The sequence below is a fragment of the Epithele typhae genome (genome assembly GCF_022376455.1).
Source record: "Epithele typhae strain CBS 203.58 chromosome Unknown BXZ73scaffold_18, whole genome shotgun sequence".
Taxonomy (NCBI): domain Eukaryota; kingdom Fungi; phylum Basidiomycota; class Agaricomycetes; order Polyporales; family Epitheliaceae; genus Epithele; species Epithele typhae.
Genome location: NW_025954209.1, coordinates 289128 through 310709, shown reverse-complemented (window position 1 = coordinate 310709; position 21582 = coordinate 289128). Strand labels below are relative to the sequence as shown.

At 57.3% G+C, this 21582-nt stretch overlaps 5 protein-coding genes across 5 annotated transcripts; 4 read left to right on the top strand and 1 right to left on the bottom strand.

The window, feature by feature from the left end:
• Positions 1 to 752: 752 nt before the first annotated feature.
• On the top strand, positions 753 to 2592 carry BXZ73DRAFT_89534 (DUF1479-domain-containing protein; the record flags this gene model as incomplete). Its single annotated transcript, XM_048025321.1, has 10 exons — positions 753 to 818; positions 901 to 1008; positions 1061 to 1171; positions 1223 to 1286; positions 1399 to 1711; positions 1773 to 1864; positions 1965 to 2102; positions 2154 to 2253; positions 2307 to 2360; positions 2418 to 2592. The coding sequence occupies 10 exons, from the start codon at positions 753 to 755 to the stop codon at positions 2590 to 2592; spliced, it is 1221 nt and encodes a 406-aa protein (XP_047878803.1).
• A 2087-nt stretch (positions 2593 to 4679) lies between these two features.
• On the bottom strand, positions 4680 to 6613 carry BXZ73DRAFT_89533 (uncharacterized protein; the record flags this gene model as incomplete). Its single annotated transcript, XM_048025320.1, has 11 exons — positions 4680 to 4750; positions 4829 to 5391; positions 5444 to 5538; positions 5588 to 5647; positions 5714 to 5893; positions 5929 to 5983; positions 6036 to 6129; positions 6182 to 6284; positions 6346 to 6391; positions 6447 to 6502; positions 6560 to 6613. 11 exons carry the CDS (start codon positions 6611 to 6613, stop codon positions 4680 to 4682), a joined length of 1377 nt encoding a protein of 458 aa, XP_047878802.1.
• A 1144-nt stretch (positions 6614 to 7757) lies between these two features.
• On the top strand, positions 7758 to 8476 carry BXZ73DRAFT_89532 (ankyrin; the record flags this gene model as incomplete). The annotated part of the gene is made up of 2 exons (XM_048025319.1): positions 7758 to 7935; positions 8034 to 8476. The coding sequence occupies 2 exons, from the start codon at positions 7758 to 7760 to the stop codon at positions 8474 to 8476; spliced, it is 621 nt and encodes a 206-aa protein (XP_047878801.1).
• A 1102-nt stretch (positions 8477 to 9578) lies between these two features.
• BXZ73DRAFT_89531 (IkappaB kinase complex IKAP component) lies at positions 9579 to 14876 on the top strand (the record flags this gene model as incomplete). The annotated part of the gene is given in 23 exon segments (XM_048025318.1): positions 9579 to 9815; positions 9865 to 10162; positions 10225 to 10305; positions 10357 to 10547; positions 10610 to 11040; positions 11139 to 11266; positions 11320 to 11412; positions 11466 to 11969; positions 12024 to 12102; positions 12183 to 12518; positions 12574 to 12732; positions 12779 to 12945; positions 13003 to 13136; positions 13193 to 13316; positions 13381 to 13539; positions 13589 to 13726; positions 13785 to 13909; positions 13968 to 14130; positions 14186 to 14312; positions 14366 to 14426; positions 14453 to 14492; positions 14547 to 14699; positions 14719 to 14876. The coding sequence occupies 23 exon segments, from the start codon at positions 9579 to 9581 to the stop codon at positions 14874 to 14876; spliced, it is 4086 nt and encodes a 1361-aa protein (XP_047878800.1).
• A 3728-nt stretch (positions 14877 to 18604) lies between these two features.
• Positions 18605 to 20819, top strand: BXZ73DRAFT_76880 (uncharacterized protein; the record flags this gene model as incomplete). Its single annotated transcript, XM_048022529.1, has 7 exons — positions 18605 to 18662; positions 18759 to 18778; positions 18989 to 19060; positions 19806 to 20023; positions 20262 to 20419; positions 20537 to 20606; positions 20750 to 20819. 7 exons carry the CDS (start codon positions 18605 to 18607, stop codon positions 20817 to 20819), a joined length of 666 nt encoding a protein of 221 aa, XP_047878799.1.
• Between the last annotated feature and the right edge of the window lie 763 nt (positions 20820 to 21582).

The following is a 21582-nucleotide window of genomic DNA, read 5'->3' as shown; positions in this document are numbered from 1 at the left end:
GACCCTGTGCTATCTGCTGACGTCGTTGTAAGCCCATCCCTACTGTTTACTACGTCCCACCCCCTCTCCACATCTGCGCTCAGCTTAACCTCATACATTGCATGGACAGTCTTGGATGTCTCTTACTGTCTCGGCGTATATCATTCTTTATCCTCGCCAACAAAAGTTGTGGCCCGCCGGCTCGGGGTCCACGGACAAACCCCGGAGTATTCTCGGCCGAGTCAAAATGCCAGCTGTATCCACCTCCGCGCCTATCTGCCGTCTCTTCCTTTCGCGCAGGTCTTGTGCACTCTCCTCACCCCTGCGATCAGTCAGTTGGCCAACCCAGAGCGCGGAATTTCACCTCAGCGAGCTACTAGAAGACCTCGACGTGACATTGGCGTCTCCAGATTGACAGTCCGTCTTCCGGATAGTGAGGACGTAGGGTGCTGGTGGAGGCTCAAGGTACTCACGCTCCACGGCCCCTGCTGCGAGGTCATAATGCCGACATGGGATCCAGTGAGCATGGGGCCCCAGATTCAGTGTGCGCGCTCCGGGTCGGTGCCGTTCTCGTAATTTACAGCGACCCGCGACTATGAGCACTTATAAAACGGTGGTGGTCTGGTGGTGGTACGTGCCTTCACCTCGCCCTGTATCCCCTCCCCGTGTTCATTTCCACTGCTCCCAGCGATGCCACCGTCTTACGCGCTCGCACTCAAGCTTCCAAGTGTGCCGCCGCCGCCTCCCTCGCCCGCGTCGCGTCGCTCGGCCTCATGCCCCCAGCCGTGGCTTCGCGGAAGCCGCGACCCAACGGCCTGAGGGGTCGACGAGGACGCCGCGTAAGGAGGGGACCATCGCGGAGTTCTTCGAGAACCTCACACACCGCGACGCCGCGCTTTCGCTCCGCCGCGCTTTGCGGAGCTCAAACGCTCGCTCGTGCGCGACCCCGCGGGGCTGAAGGAGAGCTGGCGGGCGGTGCTGGCGGACTTGGAGGTCGAGGTGCAGGAGATCAAGCGGCGGGGGAACGAGGTGCGTGTTGTTCATTGAGGTGCTTTGAGGCGGGCGCTGAGGCGAGGGAAAGACGATCGTGTCGGTGATGTATGAGGACATTGAGCGGGGGTTGTCGGAGGAGCAGCTCAAGCAACTGAAGAAGACAGGCTGCATCATCGTGAGGGGAGGAGTTCCGAAGAAGGTACGTCGGGTTGGCCTCTACGAGCGATTGATGTGATAACGAGGCCTCCAGGAAGCCGCCGGCTGGCTTGAAGGCCTGAAGCAGTATATCGCCGCGAACCACGACAAAGTCAAAGGTGCGACCGAGTTGCGTCTATGCGCTTACTCTCTTTCGCTTACTTTTACTCCGCCTCAGGAACCCCGCCCGGCAACGTGACTTGGTTCGAGATTTACAACTCGCGTCCTCAGACGCTGCTCGCACGCACCCCGGGCTCTTGAAGACCCAGGCATACTTGCTGTCGCTTTGGCATTCCTCAATTGACACCCCTGTGTCTGTGCGCACCCCCGTCTCGTATTTTGATCGGATCCGGATCCGGCAACCGGGCCCTAGCTCGTTCGTGCTCGGCCCACACATAGACGGAGGGAGCATCGAGCGGTGGGAAGACCCCGGGCTCCGGAAGTGCTTCGAACGCATCCTAGAGGGTGGGGACAGCTGGCGCAAACACGACCCGTTCGACATCGCCCCGCGCCTCAGCGCGAACCAAGACCTGTACAATGCACCGTGCGTTTTCCCCTTCCCCTCGTCCCTCTTTCGTGGACGCTGACGCCGACGGGGCCCACAGGAACCAATGCACGATCTTCCGCCCCTGGCAGGGCTGGACCGCGCTGTCGCGCACGAGCCCGGGCGAGGGGACGCTCGCCTCCTCCCGCTCCTGTCGCTCTCGACCGCCTACCTCATCCTCCGGCCGTTCTTCCGACTCAAGCCCGAGCTCGCGCACCTGAGCCCCATCCCGCTCGAGGCGGACGCGTGGGAGCTCGACCTCGACAGCCCGTCGTTCCCCGGGAGCACGCCGGCATGACGCAGGCGCTGCTCCCGCACCTGCACCCGCACCTGCGGCTGGACGAGACGGTGGTGCCGATCCCGACGGTCGAGCCCGGGGACCAGGTGTACTGTGAGTGCGTACGCGCGCTGGTACAGAGGGAGTGGCTGACGTTGCGCGCAGGGCACACCGACGTCGTGCACGCCGTCGAGGGCGAGCACAGGGCACGGGCGAATCGTCTGTCGTTTACATCCCCGCGGTGCCCCTCACAGAGAAGAAGTGAGTCGTTCTGGCCCGCAAGTGGCCGTCGCCTTTGAACCTGACCTTCTCTTTCAGCGCCCTGTACATCCGCGACCAGCGCGAAACGTTCCTGAAAGGCCTTCCCGCTCCGTGAGCCCAGGTTTCAGAGCGTGCAGTCACCCAAATGCTGACCCATCATTGACGCAGCGACTTCCCCGGAGGCGAGGGTGAGTCCCGCTTCGTTGGGCGTGGTACTTCCGAGGACGTCACCACCGTTGAGGGTCGGCGCACCCTCGGCCTTGAGCCTTTTAGCTATCCGCCTGCGGCAAGCGAGGGTGAACGGCGCATGATTGACTTGGCAAACAACACCCTCGGGTTTTGAAGATCTGACCGACGGAAGCTCTCTGACTCCGCTTTGGCTGTACTTGCATTTGGACCATGTGTATTCGTACGGATGATATGCTCTGATTGAATTTATGACCCCCGAATGCAGTATCATATTGAGTACGTCTCCACGCGACGGTGTAAATCTGTTACACTCACTCACGCCTCTCCGACTGTATTCCATGAGCAGTTGCGCGCGCTGAAACCTTCAGTTAGCGTCTTCGACCGAAGCTTGTATTGTTTGAGCAAGCTTACCCCCTGAGCTGTTTTTCAAGTGGTGATTTGACACGGGTGCGTCGGGCAGCCGATCGGTCCAGGTGGAATCTTGACGCGAGCCTGAGCGGGCAAAGTCAGCGTCCAAGTCCTTCGCGAAGAGGGCGTGCGTGTACCTCTAGAATAGCTGGGTTCGGAAAGGCAGTCGCTGCACCCCAAAAGAAATGAGCACATATGTACATGACGGGCCAGTCCTTGGACTGGGCCCAAGTTGCAGAATCGGACATGTGTTCTTACCCGACACAACCCCGAGGGCGGCAGTCAGCAGAACGCGGGTGAAACGCATGACGAGCGTGATGAGGATGGCCTCAGTGGGTGTATTGCACCTTGCTTTGCAAGGCGAGGTACTTATATGCCCTCGTGAAGCTTTGACGAGCACGCGTAGGGCCAGTCCGTATTGCGGTGTACGTGATGAGCCTGGGCAGCCACTGTCGGATATCTAGATGGCCTTTTAGTCGGCGCGTTTCAGACCGGCGGCGTGAGTGAGCATTGTGCTGTGCATTACACTTCTCGGGACCCAAGTCCCACGCAGTCAGACGGCGACGCTGGTCGCGGAGTCGGCGCTTGGACTGTGCGAGGGTTCTCTCATGTTGGACGAAACTCCCGCCGAGAGCGAAGCCCTCGCGCGTGAGGCACGCAAGCCCCAGTACCTGGTCGCCTCCCCGAGCGCGACTGCGGGCTCAGGCTCAGTGCCGAGCCGTCGACGAAGAGGATGAGTGCAGGCGAGGAGCTCCTGGGGCGTCCAGCTGCGGGTGTGCCAGCGCGTGAGGCGGAAGGCGGAGGTCCGATGATCTCGATGAGGGACCACGGCGGGACGTCCTCGAGGAGACGTACCAGGAGAGCATGGATTTGATCACCTCGGAGAGTTTGGAGGAGCTCGTCTTGTCGATGAGGCGGACGTCGATCCAGATGTACGCGCAGCCGTCGGCCGTAGCGTGGATATAGTTATCGTAGCTATGAGAGCGTGTGGCGACTGAGTCATGAGCTCCGTTGGGGTGAGCGTCGAACTGCTCCTCAGTCGCTTGGACATCTTGCAGGTCTGCTCGTTGGGTACCCAAGTATGAGACAGCAGCCAAGGACGGACGAAGAACCAGTGGAGGGAGAAGTGGAGATGGGAGTCGTGTGCGCAGAGAAGCCACATTTCGCCCCAGAGTTGTGGGATGATTGTCGCGGAGGATGCTTCTGTATGGTCGGGTTCTTCAGTCAGCACGTACCACTAGCATCCAAATACCGCGCAAATTGAGCTGTGCCGAGCCAGTGGATCATATCCTTCTTCGGCCATTAATATTTCACCATTCGTGTCTTGACGTAGACGGTAAAAAGGTATTGTGGACTGCCTTGAACAAAGCACGATCGAGTGGGCACCCGGGGAAGACGCCCATCATGGCAAATGGCCACCACCACATATTTCAGAGAAGTCGGAAATTGCCAATATCAATGTGCGTCTCAAGGCTATCCACCTGTCTAGGGAGACAAGCGAATCCCCTTCGAGCGCGAGCGGCCAACAGTCACAGCCCGCACGACCGGAGGAGCTACCGCTGAGACCCGACCGAGATATCTGTCCAAACGAATGTCGCATTACGTCTGCAGGAGACTAAAAAAAGTAAAGGGATGACAGCTACCACAGAAGACGAACTGATCGTACACGAGCTTCCTCTCTCCCCCCAACAATGTAAAAGGCGCATGGGAGATACCGGCAGCCACGCGCGGCACGCCCCACCGGCCCTGGTATACGGGCGCGGCCCGGTGGCTGCGTATACAGGGAACGAAATAAAGGGAACAAGGAGAAGACACGGCTCGCCGCCCGAGCGCTCAGATGATGTACCCGTTCGGGTGGTCTTGCTTCTTGACGTACCACCGTTTCGGCTGACTGTGCATGATGTCTGTGCGGAGTGGGTGATCAGGCAAAGGTCAGCGGCCTAGCTCGATATCGAACGCGGAAGCAGAAGTAGGGCGCGCACCGATTGGGCTCGTGAAGTTGTGCAAGAACGGGTGGACGTCCTTCACCCCCGCCTGCGTGCCGTTGTGCGCCGCGAGCGCGCTCTCCGTCAGCTGCGGCGCGCACACGCGGCCCTCGAGGATGACGCCCGAGGCGCCGCGCCGGTTCGGGGAGAACGTCGGCGACGGGCTCTCGACTGCGCTCCTCATCCCGCGCAAGCCCGGGTCGACCTTGACCAACCGCCGGCCGTCGTGGTGGTCCTCCGTGCTCGGGGCCGCGGGGGGGTAGAGGGGGTAGTCTAGCGCGGGCGACACTGGGAAGGCGCTCTCGCGTTCTTCGTCCGTGCCGGTGCTGTAACGGTACTTCGGCGGGAGCGGAGAAGCACCACCCCGAGAGTGGGAGTGGTCAGAGTAGTGGGAGTCGCCGCGCGGGCGCGAGTAGCCTTGTTGGGCCGACTTCTCGAAGGTCGCGTGGCGAGACTCGGCCGAGGCTTCATTGGAGCGGGGGAAGAAGACAACGAGTGTGATGGCGGATGAGACCACGCAGCCGATGGCGGCAAGGGAGGTGAGCATTTCTGTCCAGAATCTGCATTTTGAACGTGAGTTATCAGCGCCGTGAAATATCATAAGCTACGCACGGGCTCTCATTGACGTGCTGATGGGGGCGCACACCGTCGACGGCGAGGATCAATAGGGGGACAACAAACAGGAAGCGGAAGACGACACGGAGGCACTGATGACGCTGTCAGCTCATCGTCAGTCATAAATGGTCGAAAACGTACGTTGAGCTCGTGGAAAGTCGCCAAACGGGTGAGCGTTTGCTTATCGACTCCATGGCGCTTCTATAGCGCAGCGCCAAGAAGTCAGCAGTCGAACGGCTGCGCACACAATTAACCAGAGTAACGCACCAGCTTTTCACAGAACGAAGGGAACGCCCAGAGTATAGGCATGAACCAGAGAGTGAGGGAAAGGCTGCCCAGGCTTCCGGCGAGGAACGTGAAAGCCTCACACTTGGTCGGGTCTTCCCGGGTGAAGATTGTGACGAGGGGCATGTACGTGAGGGCAATGACGGAGCCACAATCCAAGTCCTAAAGTACAAGCTGCGGAACCAGTCCTGCTGTACCGAGCCGGAGTTGATGAGGAAGAGCCAGAAGCACAGTTCTTCGAGGTGCGTAACTCTGTGAGGTCTATCAGAAAGACATGCCAGGAGGACGGAGAAGATCGGCGCACAGTTCAAAACTCCAACCGATGGTAAAGAGCAAATAGAGCGGGAGGATAGCGGACTTGTGAAGGGGACTCCACATTTGCCATGGTTTGGGTACAACTGCGATAGGTGGACGTCAGGCATAATCGGCGATGTTGGTTACGAGGAGGACATACTGCCGTAGAAAGGAATGTCAATGAAGCCCTCCTGATACTTATCACCGCAAAACCGAGCGCATATGCCATTATACATGGCACGCTGAATAGATACGTATACTGCAGGGTGGCATATAGTCAGCACAACCGCCACTGGAAGTAAAAGGCAAGCTCTACGAACCGTCATGAGTCGCTTGAAGGCCCCAGAGTAAGGGCCGTTGTTCCATCTTCGGCTCGGGTAAGCTGAGAGCACTCGAACGTTATGAACCACAGGCAACATACCTCATGCAGCGAAACTTGTCGTATTTCCACAGATGGTAGACAAGAAAGCAGCCGAGCTGTAGCAGACCACATGAGCGCTTCAATGAAGCTGAAACAGCAGAGCATTTACGCACCAAACAAGACATGATAGCCCACACGAGGTACGTTGCGGGGGTAGTGTGCGACATGGCGAGTGTATGCAACAGGTCAAGAAGGGCGAAAGCTCGAGATGAAGGAATGTCAGACTATTGCGCAGAAAAGTGGGTACCGGAACCAGCGGAACGAGAGCATAGAGTGAACGGCTCGCGGGGGTGTGGGCAGATAAATGCGCCGAGGCGTCGTTCTTGAATCCACCTCGAAACCTTCCTGCACCGGAGCGATCGATCTCTGAATGGTCGCCACCGTTCCCGCCGTCCAACCACGCCTCCGCACGACCTGGCGCCCATAGCATCCTGTCACCTTGCGAGCAACCTTTCATCCACGCCTTCCGGTAACCCAGCCTTTCCTCGACTTCCAAGCTGGACGCCAATCCCCGCATTCCTCAAGCGCCAGAGAATACTGATACATGATGGTGGAAGCAACAGCGAAAGGGACTCACAAGTGTGCCTGGTAGGCCTGGCGAGGGGCCCGAGGGCAAGAGAAAGGCAGGGCGGAGGGCGCGAAGGAGGTGGAGGAAGTAGGGCAGCCTGGGGAGCGCGGAGGGCGGGTGTCGGGGTATATGCGCGCGCGGGAACTCGTCCGAAGTGTGCATCGGGGCGAAAGATCTTGTGCGACGGAAGGAATCATAGGGTGGCCATCAGATGGACATCACAAGTTGACGCAAGGGGCAGAAAGACCCGGCGACAGGACCACGCGATCCACCAGCGCCGCCCAGGGAAAATAGCTTGCGAGTCTCCAGTCCCGCGCTGGGTGTCGCGCGACGTGTCGGAGTTGAGGCTAGTCGAGCTGGCCACATGGCAGATGCTGGCGAAGGCGCAGGTTTGACAGCAGCCGGAACGGAAGTTCGAACCTCCGTTGAGCGTGGCGAAGCTTGGAGACCAATGTCGACGATGGGCGTCGGAACTGGGCGGTCTTGTGTCTGAAGGGGGTCGTCATGCTTGAGCTGATGGTTGAGCTTTGTAAGGTGTTGCAGGGCGTTCCGAGCATTGCCGAGCTCAGTGATGCGGAGATGGACAGGATGACGAGAGATCGCTCGAGATATTTGCGTCGATCCCTCACATCACTGGTGCCTTTTCAAATCTCCCACCGCCGTTCCAACCCCGATCGCTGCGGGATCCAATTCTCTTCCGCGAGCTGAGCGCTGAGCGCTAGCATTCCCTCCCACACGCCCTGATGTCGCTCGCCACACCCACCCCAGACGACCTCGACGAGTTCTTGCTATCATGTAGATACGGAGATGTTGAAGACATCCAACAGTTTGTCGACAGATTTGGATCCGATGCCCTCAGCACCGCCCGCGACGAGGTTGGCAACACCGTCTTGCATATGGTCTCCGGCAACGGGCACACAGGTATGTCTAGGCCTCCTTCTCCCCCCATCTTATGCATCGTCTACCTCTTGTTCGTCTTGTTCGCGACGGTCAACTAATATGAGGAAGGCGTTCAACAGATGCCCTGAACATCCTGCTCCCCCTTGCTCCCCCGTCTCTGCTCTCCGCGCGCAACAACGCCGGCTCAACACCACTGCACTGGGCTGCGCTGAACGCGCACCTCCCCATCGCCCAGGCGCTCGTCAAATGGCCTTCGGGTCCAGGTGCTGACCTCATCGACATCAAGAACGCGGCGGGGCGGTCTCCACTGGGCGAGGCAGAGAATGCCGGATGGGATGATGGTGCGCGATGGCTCGTCGAAGTGATGAAGCTCGACGAGGGCTCGGTAAAGGGCGAGTCGGCAAATGAGAAGGATGATGAAGAGCTGAGAGAAGCGGCTGCGGCCGGTGTGGAAGTCGAGATCGAGGACGCGGAGGGTCGTGTCGCAAAAATGACCATCGGCGCGGATGGGAAGGAAAAAACCTCAGTAGAGAACACATGGTGCGTGTCCAGCTCACTTTGAAGCGAAACGGGGCCCTCAAGTGTACCTCTCAATAGATCTGCATGAGACCCTCAGGAGAAGGTCGTGCACATACCATCAGGTACGATGCCGTTTGTACAATCAGCTGTCTTCAAAATCATATTGTGCCTGTCGGGGTAAGCATCCCATGTGCACAATGTCAACCATGGAGCCTTCCAGTCTTGCATCCGTTCAGTAAATTCGCCCACGTAAGATTCTCTTCAACTTGTCATCTCACCTATTGTCTCGAACTCCATAAGGAGTCCACTTCCCATGGTGTGCTATTGCTGCGGATAGAAGCCTCGTCGCCAACGCTCTCCAGTCTCCCCGAACACACAACCGACGGCCGCGAGGATTGGCAGAGGCATGATGGCGGCGTAGCTGCGGAGCATATTCGAGAGTGGGTGGCCTGCCATGAACCAGTGTACAAGACCATATGAGTCGTTGTCGTAGTGCTCAGTTGCTGTGTTATTGTTGGTGATCTGCTGCGATCTGTGTTGCGACTTTGCTACCTCCCCAGATATTTCAAACTCGCGGCAGTAATACCGGGATTTTTAAGCGTCGGTGTTATCGCACTGAGCCCGCGTGGAAGGTCGGTTAGTATCTCGGGCTCGCCGGGGAGTGCTTGCGCATGTTCTCGTAAATGGTAGAAGCGACAACACCGGTGTCGTTAATCGTAAATATGTGTGAGTGTGACGATGACAGCGTGTCCGTCGCACTATGTATTGCGTCCTCTGAGATAGGTCAGAAACAGTGATTCTTAGCTCTCGGGATATAGACGTATGTAAATTGAAATATTGATCAATGATGTAGACATAATTTCCTACTGGTTTGTTCTGCATGATGACTGACAGAGCCAAAGTGCTTCAATGGCTCGCATCCATGATGTCATCCACCGCGTGGAGCGTTGAGTAGCACATCTCAGCTCCTAGCCCTAGGATTTTGTTAGGGTTAGGGCTCGGATGAAGCGTCCGATAAGCGCCAAGTGTGACCCGGCAAATGCGCGCAATTTCTATCCTTGACTCCCACATCCACCAACTCTTGCCGATTTTCTTTCGTCGCTCAGAGACTGCACGAGAGTGCCATTCCAGCAGGTTCTCAGAAGATGCGCAATCTTTCCCTGTGGAAGACAGCGGTCGTCTCCCTGCCTGAGGTCGAATTTTCTTCTTCTGACGGAAGCGCCGAGCCGAAGCAACCGAAGGAGTCGGCGTCGCGGAGCGTCACTGCCATCGCGCTCGACCTGGACCAAAACGCCATCCTTGTGGCCACCGAGCACAAGTCTGCTAGCAGCGATGGCGAGGTTTCCGTTACCATCTGGAACCTTTCCAACGATCCTTCCAAAGTGCGAGTCATCATTTGCTTTCCTTTACACATGGCTGATTTTGCCACAGGTACAGGTCACTGAGCTCACCACCTTCACCACACCGACACTGGCCGCATCAAATCCTTGGGCTGGAGGGTCGACTTCTACGCGCAAAATCCCCCAAGATGCGTGGCACGACCCGGAGGTGCTTTCGCTGCACGTCGTCCCAGACGAGCACACCCTCGTCGCCGTCACCCGCGCCGGGGACATCGTGACGATTCCGCTTGATGATGATGCTCCAACCGCAGAAGTTGTGGGCTCCATCGACGGAGGTGTTATGGGCGCCGGATGGAGCCCGGATGACACAGTCCTCGTGCTTGTCACAGGTGATCTTCTCGCATGAACGGCCTGACAAGTTCCGGAGCTGATAAAATTTGATCAACATTAGGGGAAGATAAACTCATCTTGATGACCCCGACATTCGATATCCTCTGGGAGGGTCCCCTCCACCCCACCGACTTTGGCGAAGGTAGTCATATTACCAACCAGCTGGCAAGGTTCGACTGAGCCCCGCCTGCAGATGCGCCCATCAACGTCGGCTGGGGCTCCAAGCAAACGCAGTTCCACGGCTCCGCAGGAAAATCTGCCGCAGCCTCGACGGTCCCGATCGCATCCGTTGGCGCCAGCCCGGACGACGACGGCCACGCGCGCGTCAGCTGGCGCGGCGACGGCGCTTTCTTCGCCGTCAGCGTCCTCGAGGGCGCAAACGAGGTCCGTTTCTCGCTGTTGTCCTCACCCTACCGTCGCTCATTCGATGGCACCCCCATATACAGACGGAGACGCGCCCGCACCGCCGGCTTCGCGTGTACTCGCGCGACGGCGCGCTGCAGAGCACCGCCGAGCCCGTCGCGGGGCTTGAGCACGGGATGGCGTGGCGACCCTCCGGGGGCCTCATCGCGAGCACGCAGCGCTTTGGCCGCGTGCCCGGCGCCCCCAAAGAAGATGGAGACGCTGGACTGGGACAGGGGCGCGACGGCCGGCACGATGTGGTTTTCTTTGAGCGGAACGGCTTGAGGCATGGAGAGTTTGGGCTGCGCGAGGGGCTTCCGGTGAAAGACCAGAGCGGTCGGGAAGTACAGCCAAAGGCCTCTGACCGGCGGAGATGGGGTTATCGCGTGAGGGAGGTTGCGTGGAGCGCGGACTCGAACGTGCTGAGTGTCTGGCTGGAACGCGAGGGCGTGGATGTCGGTGAGGCGATCGATCTGTGAGTGCACTGGTGGTTGACTTAACCCCACGTAGTGCAATTATGGATCACGTCCAATTATCACTGGTAAGAGTGTCATCTGAGACGGGGTATGCTAGCGCTAACGGACACAGGTACCTGAAGCAAGAGATCACGGCTTCATCAATATCTGAAAGCATCTCTGGACGTTTCACCAATGTCAAATGGCACCCTGAAGACCCATTGTATATCATTGTGACCACAGCTAGTGAGTGTGGACATGCGCTGCGTTGATGTTTCCCTGAACATCTTCCCCATCAGCGCACATCCTGCTGCGCACGTATTCCTGGGATACGTGCTCATCACAAGCTGCGCCTCCTTCGGATTCCGGCTCCGTTTCAGTAATTGATGGAAGTGAGCATTTTTGTTCGTAGCTTTTCTTTTCGCAGCTGAATCAATGTTCGTAGTCAACGCCCTCTTGACTCCGTTTAGGACGCAAAATGTACCCCCACCGATGGCCGCACACACGCTGGCCTTTGATGCACTTTCCAACCACGCTATCCAGCCGCCGGTCTTCCGCAACGCCACCCCTGTGCATGCCGCGTTCTCACATCGGCGAGATTTACTGGCCGTTCTCTGGGAGTATGGTGTCCTCTGTGTATACGACCTTCATACGCGACTTGTACCAGGGCGAGGAAAAGTGATGGAGCCTGAGCTCCTCTGGACGACACGCGAAGCCCACGACGGTTGCCGTCAGGTCGTGGTTCTTGACGACGATCCTACCCAGCCGGAGAAATACAGGTTCGCCATCCTGGGCGGTGGCCTTAATGAAGATTGGATCCTGGACGTCGGATCTACGCCGTCGTTGGAGAAAAGTTCGTATGTACACGTGCCTAGAAATATGGGACGGTTGGCGGAAGGTTCTGGACGAGATTTGTTCTGGCAAGCACCCGACGGTCGCATTCACAGAGGTGAGCTCATCGTGATGCTCGGAAATATCTCCTTCCTGAAGTTTACTGGCTTAGTCGATACCGAAAAGGGGCACTTTGATGAAACCGCGAAGCTCCCTGAGTTCTGCTTTTGGAGCGCATCCGTCGCTATCTTGTCCTCCGCACACCCCGACCCCTCTCTCACACCGCACGTCGCTTCTTCACCCACCCGCTCTTCATCGGCCTCTCGCACAGTAACAGGCTTTATGTCGCCGACGGTCACACCTCCCTTACGCTCGCGAGCAACGTCAACTCCTTCACGCTTACCCCGGGTTTTCTCATCTACGCCACTACCGCACACCTCGCGCACTTTGCTCCCATCAAGACCCTTGTCGCGACCCTCGCACGGGCTGCTGAGGCTCCCGATAACCCGGTTCCAGAGTTCGAGACGCGGAGGGTCGAGCGTGGGTCGCGGATCGTGACGACGGTTCCGAGCGCGATGAACCTCGTCTTGCAGATGCCGCGAGGCAACCTGGAGACGATCAGCCCGCGGCCGCTCGTGCTGGAGGTCGTGCATCAGGACATCGCGAGGTGCGCCGCGCACTCTTTTGTTGGATGTCGGGCTCGTGTTGACCGTGGAATCCAGTGGGAACTACGCGAAGGCGTTTGCGTCGTGCAGGAAGCACCGCGTCGACCCGAACGTTTTCGTGGAGCACGACCAAGAAGTCTTCATAAAGGGTATCCCGTCCTTTATTGAGCAGGTTGCCGACGTGGACTATATCAACCTCTTCCTCACGAGCCTTGGGTAGGCGGTTCACGTTCTTTGGAGTTCCGCACTGACGTCATCCCAGACAAGGTTCGCTTTCGTCTGAGCTGGTCGCTCAGATATGTGATACGATTCGAGTCGAGCTGGAACGGATAGACCTCAAAAAATACGTGAACTCAATCCTCACTGCTCACGTCGTCAAGAGGCCTCCAGACCATGAGGCTGGCTTGGCGCTGCTGCTTCGGTTGAAAGGTCAGTTCTCGCAGCAGCTTCCCTGGTATGACGCGGGCTAACATAATTTCACGCCAGAGTCAGAGCCCAATCTCGTGGAAGACGCTGTGAAGTACATCATTTTCCTCGTCGACGCCGACAAGCTGTTCGACACGGCGCTTGGAATGTACGACTTCTCGCTCGTGCTCATGGTGGCGCAGCACGCTCAGAAGGCGAGTACGAGACAGCGCGAATCGCCGTCATTTCATCCTAATTTGAATCTTGCTAGGATCCGCGAGAGTACCTTCCCTTCCTTCGCGAACTACGTGCAATGGATCATCACTACCAGCGCTTCAGAATCGACGACCACCTGAAGCGGTACGATAAGGCATTGACCGGTCTTTACCTTGCTGGTACGTTGTGCCGATCAAACGCGATCCATATCAATATCGATCTCACTCACCACCTCATCGGCAGGGCCCGAGAGATTCAAGGAGGCGATGACTTACGTCGAGAACCACCAGTTGTACGAGCCCGCGCTATCACTGTGGAGAGACAGCGACAAGTGGCACACCGTTCTCTTCCACTATGGTACATGGCTCTGGGGGAGGAATGAGCACCGCGAAGCTGCCTTCGGTACGCATCTCCCCTCTGGTCGCACCATCACTTGCTCATCATCATGTAGTCTTCCGCCAAGCGAACGAGCCGCGGGAAGCAATGAAGCTGCACGAAAAGGCTCTTGACTGGCAGGAACTCTTCGAGCTCGCGGTTCATCTCGACGTCCCCGAAGACGAGCTGAAAGACATAGCATACCGCGTCGCCGGTGCGCCGTCCTCTACTTCCCTGCCTCCGCCCCTTCCATCGCTCACATGTTGTTTCAGAAGCTCTCACTTCCAAGAAGCGAACAGCTGATGCCGCGCGCGTCCTCCTCGACTATGCCAAGGACGTTCGCGAGGCGACGATCGCGCTCGTCGAGGGCGGTCATTTCTCGGAAGCGCGCCGGATCGTCAGTGCTTTCTCCTTCGCTCACAGGTTGCTTTCACCCGCTGACCTTCCCTTCGTAGATCGCCCTCCATCGGGAGCCCCAGTTGTTGGATGAGATCGTGCACCCGGGTACGCTGGAGTGCCGCGCGCGCATCGGAGAGGAGCTCGGTGAGATGCGCGAGCAGCTCCGGAAGCAGCTCCAGCGCGTGCGCGAGCTGCGGGTGCGCAAGGTCGAGGAGCCGGGTGCGTGGTTCCTGTTTCGGCTGGGACCCCGTCACCGATTCGATGTACTTTGCAGACGCATTCTATGGTGTGGAAGACGCAGATCTGCATAACGTCGACGTGATGACGGACGCGTCCATGGCGCCCACCGCGTTCACCCGGTACACCGTCGCTCCATCCGCGATGTCCAAGACGTCTTCAAAGTGAGCGCTTGGCGACATGTCAGTCCTGAGCGGGTACTGAGGGGACGATACAGACGCAGCTCGCGGTCGAAGAGGAAGCTCGAGCGTAAAGTCGGATCTGGCCGCAAGGGCACAGTAGACGAGGAAGATACCTGCTCAAGTCCGTCTCGAAGTTGGTGACGAGGTTTCAAACGGCCCAAAGTACGTTCAGCTTCCCCACGTGGTGTTTTGTGCTTACTTTGCTTCTGTCCGTAGCCGACAGTTCCAATGTCCTTCCGCATCTCCTGCAGTTCACAGACGAGCATCGCGCGGAGGCCGCGTCACTGCAGCATGAACTGGAAGAGTTCGCCAAAGAGCTCAACACGGCCCTCGAAGATATCTGGACGAAGACCCCAGACGTCGAGGAGGGTGGGATCCCCAGAGTCAGGGCCCACCTCACCCAGATGCTGGGCCGCGCGCATGGAGGCACACGAAAAGCGCACGCACGTCAACCCCGTCGACAACGTGCCGAAGCCGGAACTCCCTAAACAGGAGTGGAAGCTCCGCCTGCCGAGTTCGCGCGTCGGCGGTGGGGTGGCGGCGTAGGATATCGGAGTGATGCTGAGCAGTATGTACCATTGCACTGTATTTTTATCTTACATCTCTTCGGGTTTCGTGCAACGGCGAGCTAAGACCACAGCCCTGTCGGCATGCTGTTTCCCTTTCTTGTTGTCTGCGTCTCTGTCTCTACTATGCGCTCACAATGCGGAAATTCAATCTGAGCTTAGTGATGCAATTTGGGCGCGATTTGGCTGAGGTGCGCCTTCAGAGTCATCATCTCCCACACTGACATTCTGACACGGTCCCAGTGAAAAGCTGCGATCTCAGACAGCGGCTGCGATGCACCGCTTGTGCCGGTATCCAAACTCTCGCCGCGTAATACGGCACTGAAATACACATGTTTTCGCGCTAATGGACATGGAGTCTCACACTAGTGAACGGCGACGAACTGTGTTGAGCCACGAACCATATAAAGGTTCACCTCTCAACGGTATAAAAGGCACGTCCAGCGTTTTAGTGGCAGAACACCAATCTTCCGCCATGCAGCAAACCCGCATCCTTCTTTTCGTCCTCTTGATGGTCATGTCCGGTAAGCTCCCTGTCGGCTTTCGTACTTACCCTTATTTGTGGCTCAATACTCGACGTAGTTTCCGCCGGACCCTTCTATCCACGGAGCGTTGGAAGAGTATGCTCTCACAATATGAGGTGCCATCGTTTCAAGATACTGACGCTGCATTCAGGAGCCAAGCCCTGAGCCGTGTATCCCTTGTGAGGAGTAGGAATCGTGAAGGAGGCACGGCTGTCGATGAAGTAGTCGCCAATGATGATTGCTTGAGCGGTGTCTGTTGGGCTGATTATACACACGGGAGTTATGAGTATGCTGCATTGCATCTTAGGCAACTACACGCGGTGATGTTGCAAGAATATATGTAACGATTGAGCGCCCCCCTCCAGCACTGGCGTCGAGCTCCAACGCGTACATGGTGAGCGCCAATGATAGAACGCGCCCAGTCTAGCGCCAAATGGACTGTTTGAGGCAGTGCATTCGATGTTCCGTCCCACCACTGCGCACTACCTAGCATCGCCATCAGTACGTCCTTACGATCCAGCCAATGGTGAACTCTAACCGTAAGCCATAAATACCAGGTGCCCTGATGACCGCGGCAGCCCCAGACACTCTTCCGTTCCCTGGTTTTGCCAGCCGCATTCTCGCCTCCTCGTCGGGCTCTCTCGGTCCCTCTCTAGAGCCGATCCAGGCTACCGTAGCCTCATCCCTACACCCCTTTCCCTCCATAATGCCGCGACGCCCATATAAAGTGTCCTTCCACCCGAGGAGATCTTTGTTTGCTACGGCTCCGCCAGCGAGGACTTGGAAGCTATCATCACGCATGTCTCCCGCAGCTGGTTCTGGGAGATCGCCCTTGGATACCGACGACTATGGGCCTCTATTGCTCGTCCTTACACCGGCCCCCTTCGTGATCTCGACTACTTCCCCGTCTGTCCCAGTCGGGGCATTAACAAGCGTGTCGCGGCGTAGGCTGTCGCGGTTTCAAGTCCTTCGCTCTTTGACTGAACGTCGTGGGAGGAATCCCCCCTGCCATTGGGAGGGTGTTATCTCGACATATTTAACTGATTGTTCCCCTTGATCTCTGCATGGACAGTGCGGAGACTTTGGAAGTGCTCTGCTCCCCCCCGATTTATCATGTGGATGCTAACCCTAATATTGCATTCCACATCCTTCGCATCCAGTCGATGACTTGAATCTTACAACCGAGAAACTGGCCACTCGCGTTGGAGTTCTCGAGGACGTGTGGCGTGTCCTGAGGGGTGGCCTCTGCGGTTGCTCTACGACGCGCCACCGAGATAGGCGCGTGTTTGATGGACAATGTTAAGATTATTCCTGCTCTCGGTATCATCATCTTCCTTTTCAACAGCCCTTACGGAGCTGAAACCAGTGCGCCGGGGTTGTCGCCAGGCCTTGGCGTGCAATGGTCAGCTTGGCTAGTCCCGTCGTGCCGCTAACTTAGCCTCCTGGCGGTCGCAGATGGCATTCTCCAGTTCGGCCTTACTCTGGAGACGAGCCCGTATCCAGCCGGTCTATGCGCTTTGTTTCAAGAGTGCGACATATCCACGTGTCCAAGCATGTTATTGAAACCATCACCAGGGTGCGTGAGTGGCTTTCTCTTCGTCGGACCAAGCGAATCCGCTTGGACACTTGCAACTCAGCCGGGTCTGCGTCTGTACAGGTATAAATACTCACACTAGTGGAGGCACTGGGTCTCTCATGTCTCCCGGCTTTATCGTCTCGTTAACCCACACACTTCTCACCCACCAACTCCTCTGCTTCTTGACTTCGTAGCCACTCGCTAAGGATTCACCATCAGTTGTGCCTCCGTGCATTTCCAGCCTTGCCCTCTGACAGAAAAACTACTCAGGACTATGGAATCTGGCCGTACGTTCCTATATCAGATATCGTGTCGATTATATCATGCCAATGACAACCTTCTCTCAACCTGTCGGCAGTCCTGATCCTTGTCGGCGGTCAGGTCCTCGCCCATGACTGCCACCAGGCAGACCGTTTCATGCTGCGGGTTAGACTGTACGACCCGAGAGTGGGGATAGCTTATCACCGAACTTGACCATCCGGACCAAGCCCCGCGCTTGGCTTGTACACTCCCCTACGTTCCAGGATATCATGCCGTCGTTCTATGTCGCTGTGAGTGCATTCGTTTAATCACCATTTTTAACGCTTGCTGAAGCAGCATCTTATTCAGTTTCTCCGCCGGATAACCGAGGATCATCGCGCCGATGTATGGGCCTCACCCAGGTGTCGGCATTGGCACACACAATCGACGTCAGGGGTGCACCCAGTTCTCGTGGTGTTGCTCAACCATGACTTTCTGGATGCATCAGCCACACACCTTCGCGCGCTATCGCACACGGTCGTTATCAATGGAGTACGCATAACATTTGCCATACTGTAACGTTCTAGATAGTGGCCACCATAACATTGCGGCCATCAACAATGTATTTTACTATATTTTGATCCTTTACAAGCGTTTTGATCGAGTGCCTTTTTTGAGTGGGTCCGTAATGGACACCGTACGAGTTGCGCCGTGTTCCCGGTTCCGGAGATGCGTGTTGAGCTCCTGTGGTGGCCAGGTGAACCGGCGCTCGGCGCCTACCCTTTGGGAGTGGTATAGTGGAGTCTTACATCTGTGACCAGCTGGGCTAGCAGTTGATGCGCATGTCGGCGAAGATGTAGTAGTATGTGAAAAAGCATGTCGTATGCGCGCGGCGGAAACGGCACTTGACCGCCGCGCCCGAGAAGACCGGGAGGTTATTGACGCTCGCTTGATTCGGCAGGTGCGTAGCAACTCCACTCTCGATCGCGCCATCGAGCTTGAGAACTGTTCTCGACGCCGCTCTCGTCTGTCGTTATCTTCTCAGCATCGGAGCCACTCCTCACACGCGCCAGACCCACGCGGATTCATAGCTCCGATGCTGCGGTAAGTCATCCGCCCCCCTCAGGTTGTCCATAACGCACGTCCTCATGGTCTGTAATGATCACCCCCTCGGATTTTTTCTCACATTACATCGCGAACCGCTGCACATCTGACCAGTTCTGCAGCGAGTCCGCTTCTCAGTGGAACCTTGCTGCAGCTGACCCGCGGGCACTCACACAGGTACCGCAGCACGCTCGAGAACCGCGTCAGAAAGACGAAGTTAACGTATAAAGCCAAGATGCCTGCAACCACCGCTCCTTCATCACAATGACTCCCTTTCTCCCTTTCTCCTCTCTCCTTCCACGTAGGAGGTCCTGTCTTGCAGGTGCGCATATGATCTGTGGAGCCCTGTCGGAATCTATCGCTGACCGCGCGTCTTCTAGGCGCCGGTACGCCCCCCGGGGATAGGACCTGGCAGTAGTATGCATCGGACTCTCCCTCGTAAGTATTGATGTAATCATACGCATGTGAAGCGGGGCTCATGACATTGTGTCTGTCGTAGCCCCGGTTTCCCGAGGCTGCAAAAATCAAATAACCAAAAAACATGGGGGAGCTGGGTTGACTTGTAGTTGTAGGACGGTGTCGTAGTGGGTGAATGCGATGATGTATTCTGTCGGTGATGAACTGTGGTGTGCCTTACTTTGCCTTCAGCTGGACAAGCTGTCGCATCGCTGCTTGAAGCCTGTTCCGTCGTGTACGAGGAATAGGGTGGTGTACGAGCTAGTACGTAGATGCGCCCCGGCTTCGCGCGGCCCGCAGGCGTCGGTCAAGCGCCGTCCACGATTTGCTTCGTGGCACGCGGGTGGCATGCACGAGCTCGCTGCCCATTCTTTCTCCAGTTCTCCGTCATCTGCCGATACATTGCAGCGCTACAGCCAGGTGCCGTTCTCAGATCTGCGCTCCGACTCCTTCACCCACTGGTTTCCACCGCGTCCGATTGGTCACAGCTCGTCAGTCATTCGGACAGTGAATCGGACGCAGGGCTCTCGACTGGCTGGAATGATACAAGCTTGCTATACTCGCCCTACTCACCAGGTTGCAAGGGTCTGGCGAGGCTCGACTGCGATGACAGGGATGATGCGGAGGTCAGAAAACGGCCGACCGGGCCGGAAGAAACACTCAGACGCTGGTGGCGCGCACGGACCAGGACGTCATCCGTTGACGAATCCGCGTCGGGGACCGAAGTGCAGCTTTTGAAGATGAAGTCGGAGTTTCTGATCAGTGCCAGTGAGCCTCCCCAGTGAACGTCGAGATTTGTGGACGGAGTCGCTGGCCTAATAACTTCGCTTCTACAGGTAAAAGCCGCCCGACACCCTTACAACAAGCTCGCGACCATCGCATACGCAGATGAGCAGCTTCTCGCCTCGACCATTCCTCTCAAGCCCACTTCATAAATATCTACCTCATTCACTATATAAAACACGCTCACCTTCGCCTGTGCGCGTGCGCGCCGCTCGCCGCCTCACAGGTCATCGCACACCCTCTTCAGGCGCCGGCACGAGTCCTCTTGGCCAAGTCACCCACGGCCGACGCCGAGGACTCGAGCGCGACGCTCCTCCTGTGCCCGTCGACGGAGTACGCGAGCCGCTTCGTGTTCGATCTGAGCGCGCCCTCGACGGACGAGCCCCTCGGCTCGAGCGCGTTCTTGAGTGTGGCGATCGGCCAGCGGAGCAACGCGGGGCTACCGTTCGCGGTGGTCGGGGGCCGACCGCGTTCGCGGGCTTCGCGCAGATCCCGACGGTGAACGAGTGCTTTGACATCGACGAGGGGCAGCTGACAATCCGGCGAATGTCTCCACTAGGTATATTGCAACCTCAACTTGAAAGCGATGGGTACGATGAAACAGAGGACGACACCTTTGGTAAGAAATGTTTATTGTAACAGTCGTTCCCTCCCTCCCCTCTTGATCGTTATTCCCTCGCAGGCCGGCGCTCAACGCAGGCGCCTGTCTCTTGCGCTGGGAGCGCGGCCTCAACGTCGCGCAGACATCGGCGCTCCGCTCACAAGGGCTTCGCGCGAGAGATCTTCTGACGCAGCGAGGTCACCGGTCAAGCTTTCAGGTTTCGATCAGGGTGCATTCAGGTACGTTCTGCCAGCGTTCTGCACGCGCACAGGGCTGGTCATGTCGAGGATGTGCCGTGGTCAGACTAGAGCGCAGAGAAGTTATCGAAACGCGCGTTCCGCGGGCGGCCTGGGCAGGTTTGACTCCTTCGAGTGAAAGCGTCCTCTCTGTCGGACCCAACCTCCATGTCTTGCTCTTGCACTCGAGGTAAGCACCAACACACATTGCATCACTCGCATCGGGTCTGATTCAGACAGTGCCAGCTCGCTACACCGACCGATGCCCATACCGTTGAGCATTGCGCTGTCCCCGTGTCGCAGTGCTTTGACATGCTGATTTTAACTTCCCAGGTACTTCCAACGGCGGAGTACGGGGAGCTGGTCCCTAACTGGTCCCCGGTCGCCGGCGACGTACGCCTAGACTCCCCATGAAATCCCAATTACGCCAGTTCTACGACATGCCTGTGAAAGCGACGATCTGTCAGGAAGCACTTCTGCCAAGTCAACGGTCACATTGAACGCGGACGATAATCGAGTTGGCAACAACAACATCCAAAGCATTGAAGCCCTCAAGACTGCCGGAGATCAGCCCTGTTCTCTCGTGTGTATGACCAGAGCCTGAGGCGAGTAGGAGTCAGTTATACGAAGCGTCCGCGGTTTGACAGCAACGCAGCAACGTCTGGTAAAATCCTCAAATATATCACTTCCCCCGTCCTGACGACCCACTTATGCGACATCCACGGACGATGAACAAAGGTTCGTGTCTTCTCGCACTCTAGGCATCATTAAACTTCCTCGGATTGGCGCGCCCGACAGCCCATGTGCCTCGGATTTCGCGAGAATGTTCGTGGAGGTATTCAAACCAACCGGCACAGAGTACTACCACACGCTGGGGTAAACGTTGGATGCCGTTGACATCGGATTGTCAATAGTGGGAATGTGCACCGCCAGTACGTACCTATGCACAATGTCGGTCCCTGACTGATGAATGTCCAGGTTGCCGAGCCATTGTCATATGTATGCAGAAGCAAGGTCCACCTTGTAGTGTTCAAGGTTCACGTGACGGCGCCCATACCAAATCCTGCCGCCCTGTAATGAGCACTGGTGAGTCGTGGGTCACAAGCAGTAAGCCTGTACTTACCGAGACCTGTCCAGGCGAAGGGGTCACTGGTCTCATGACTCTG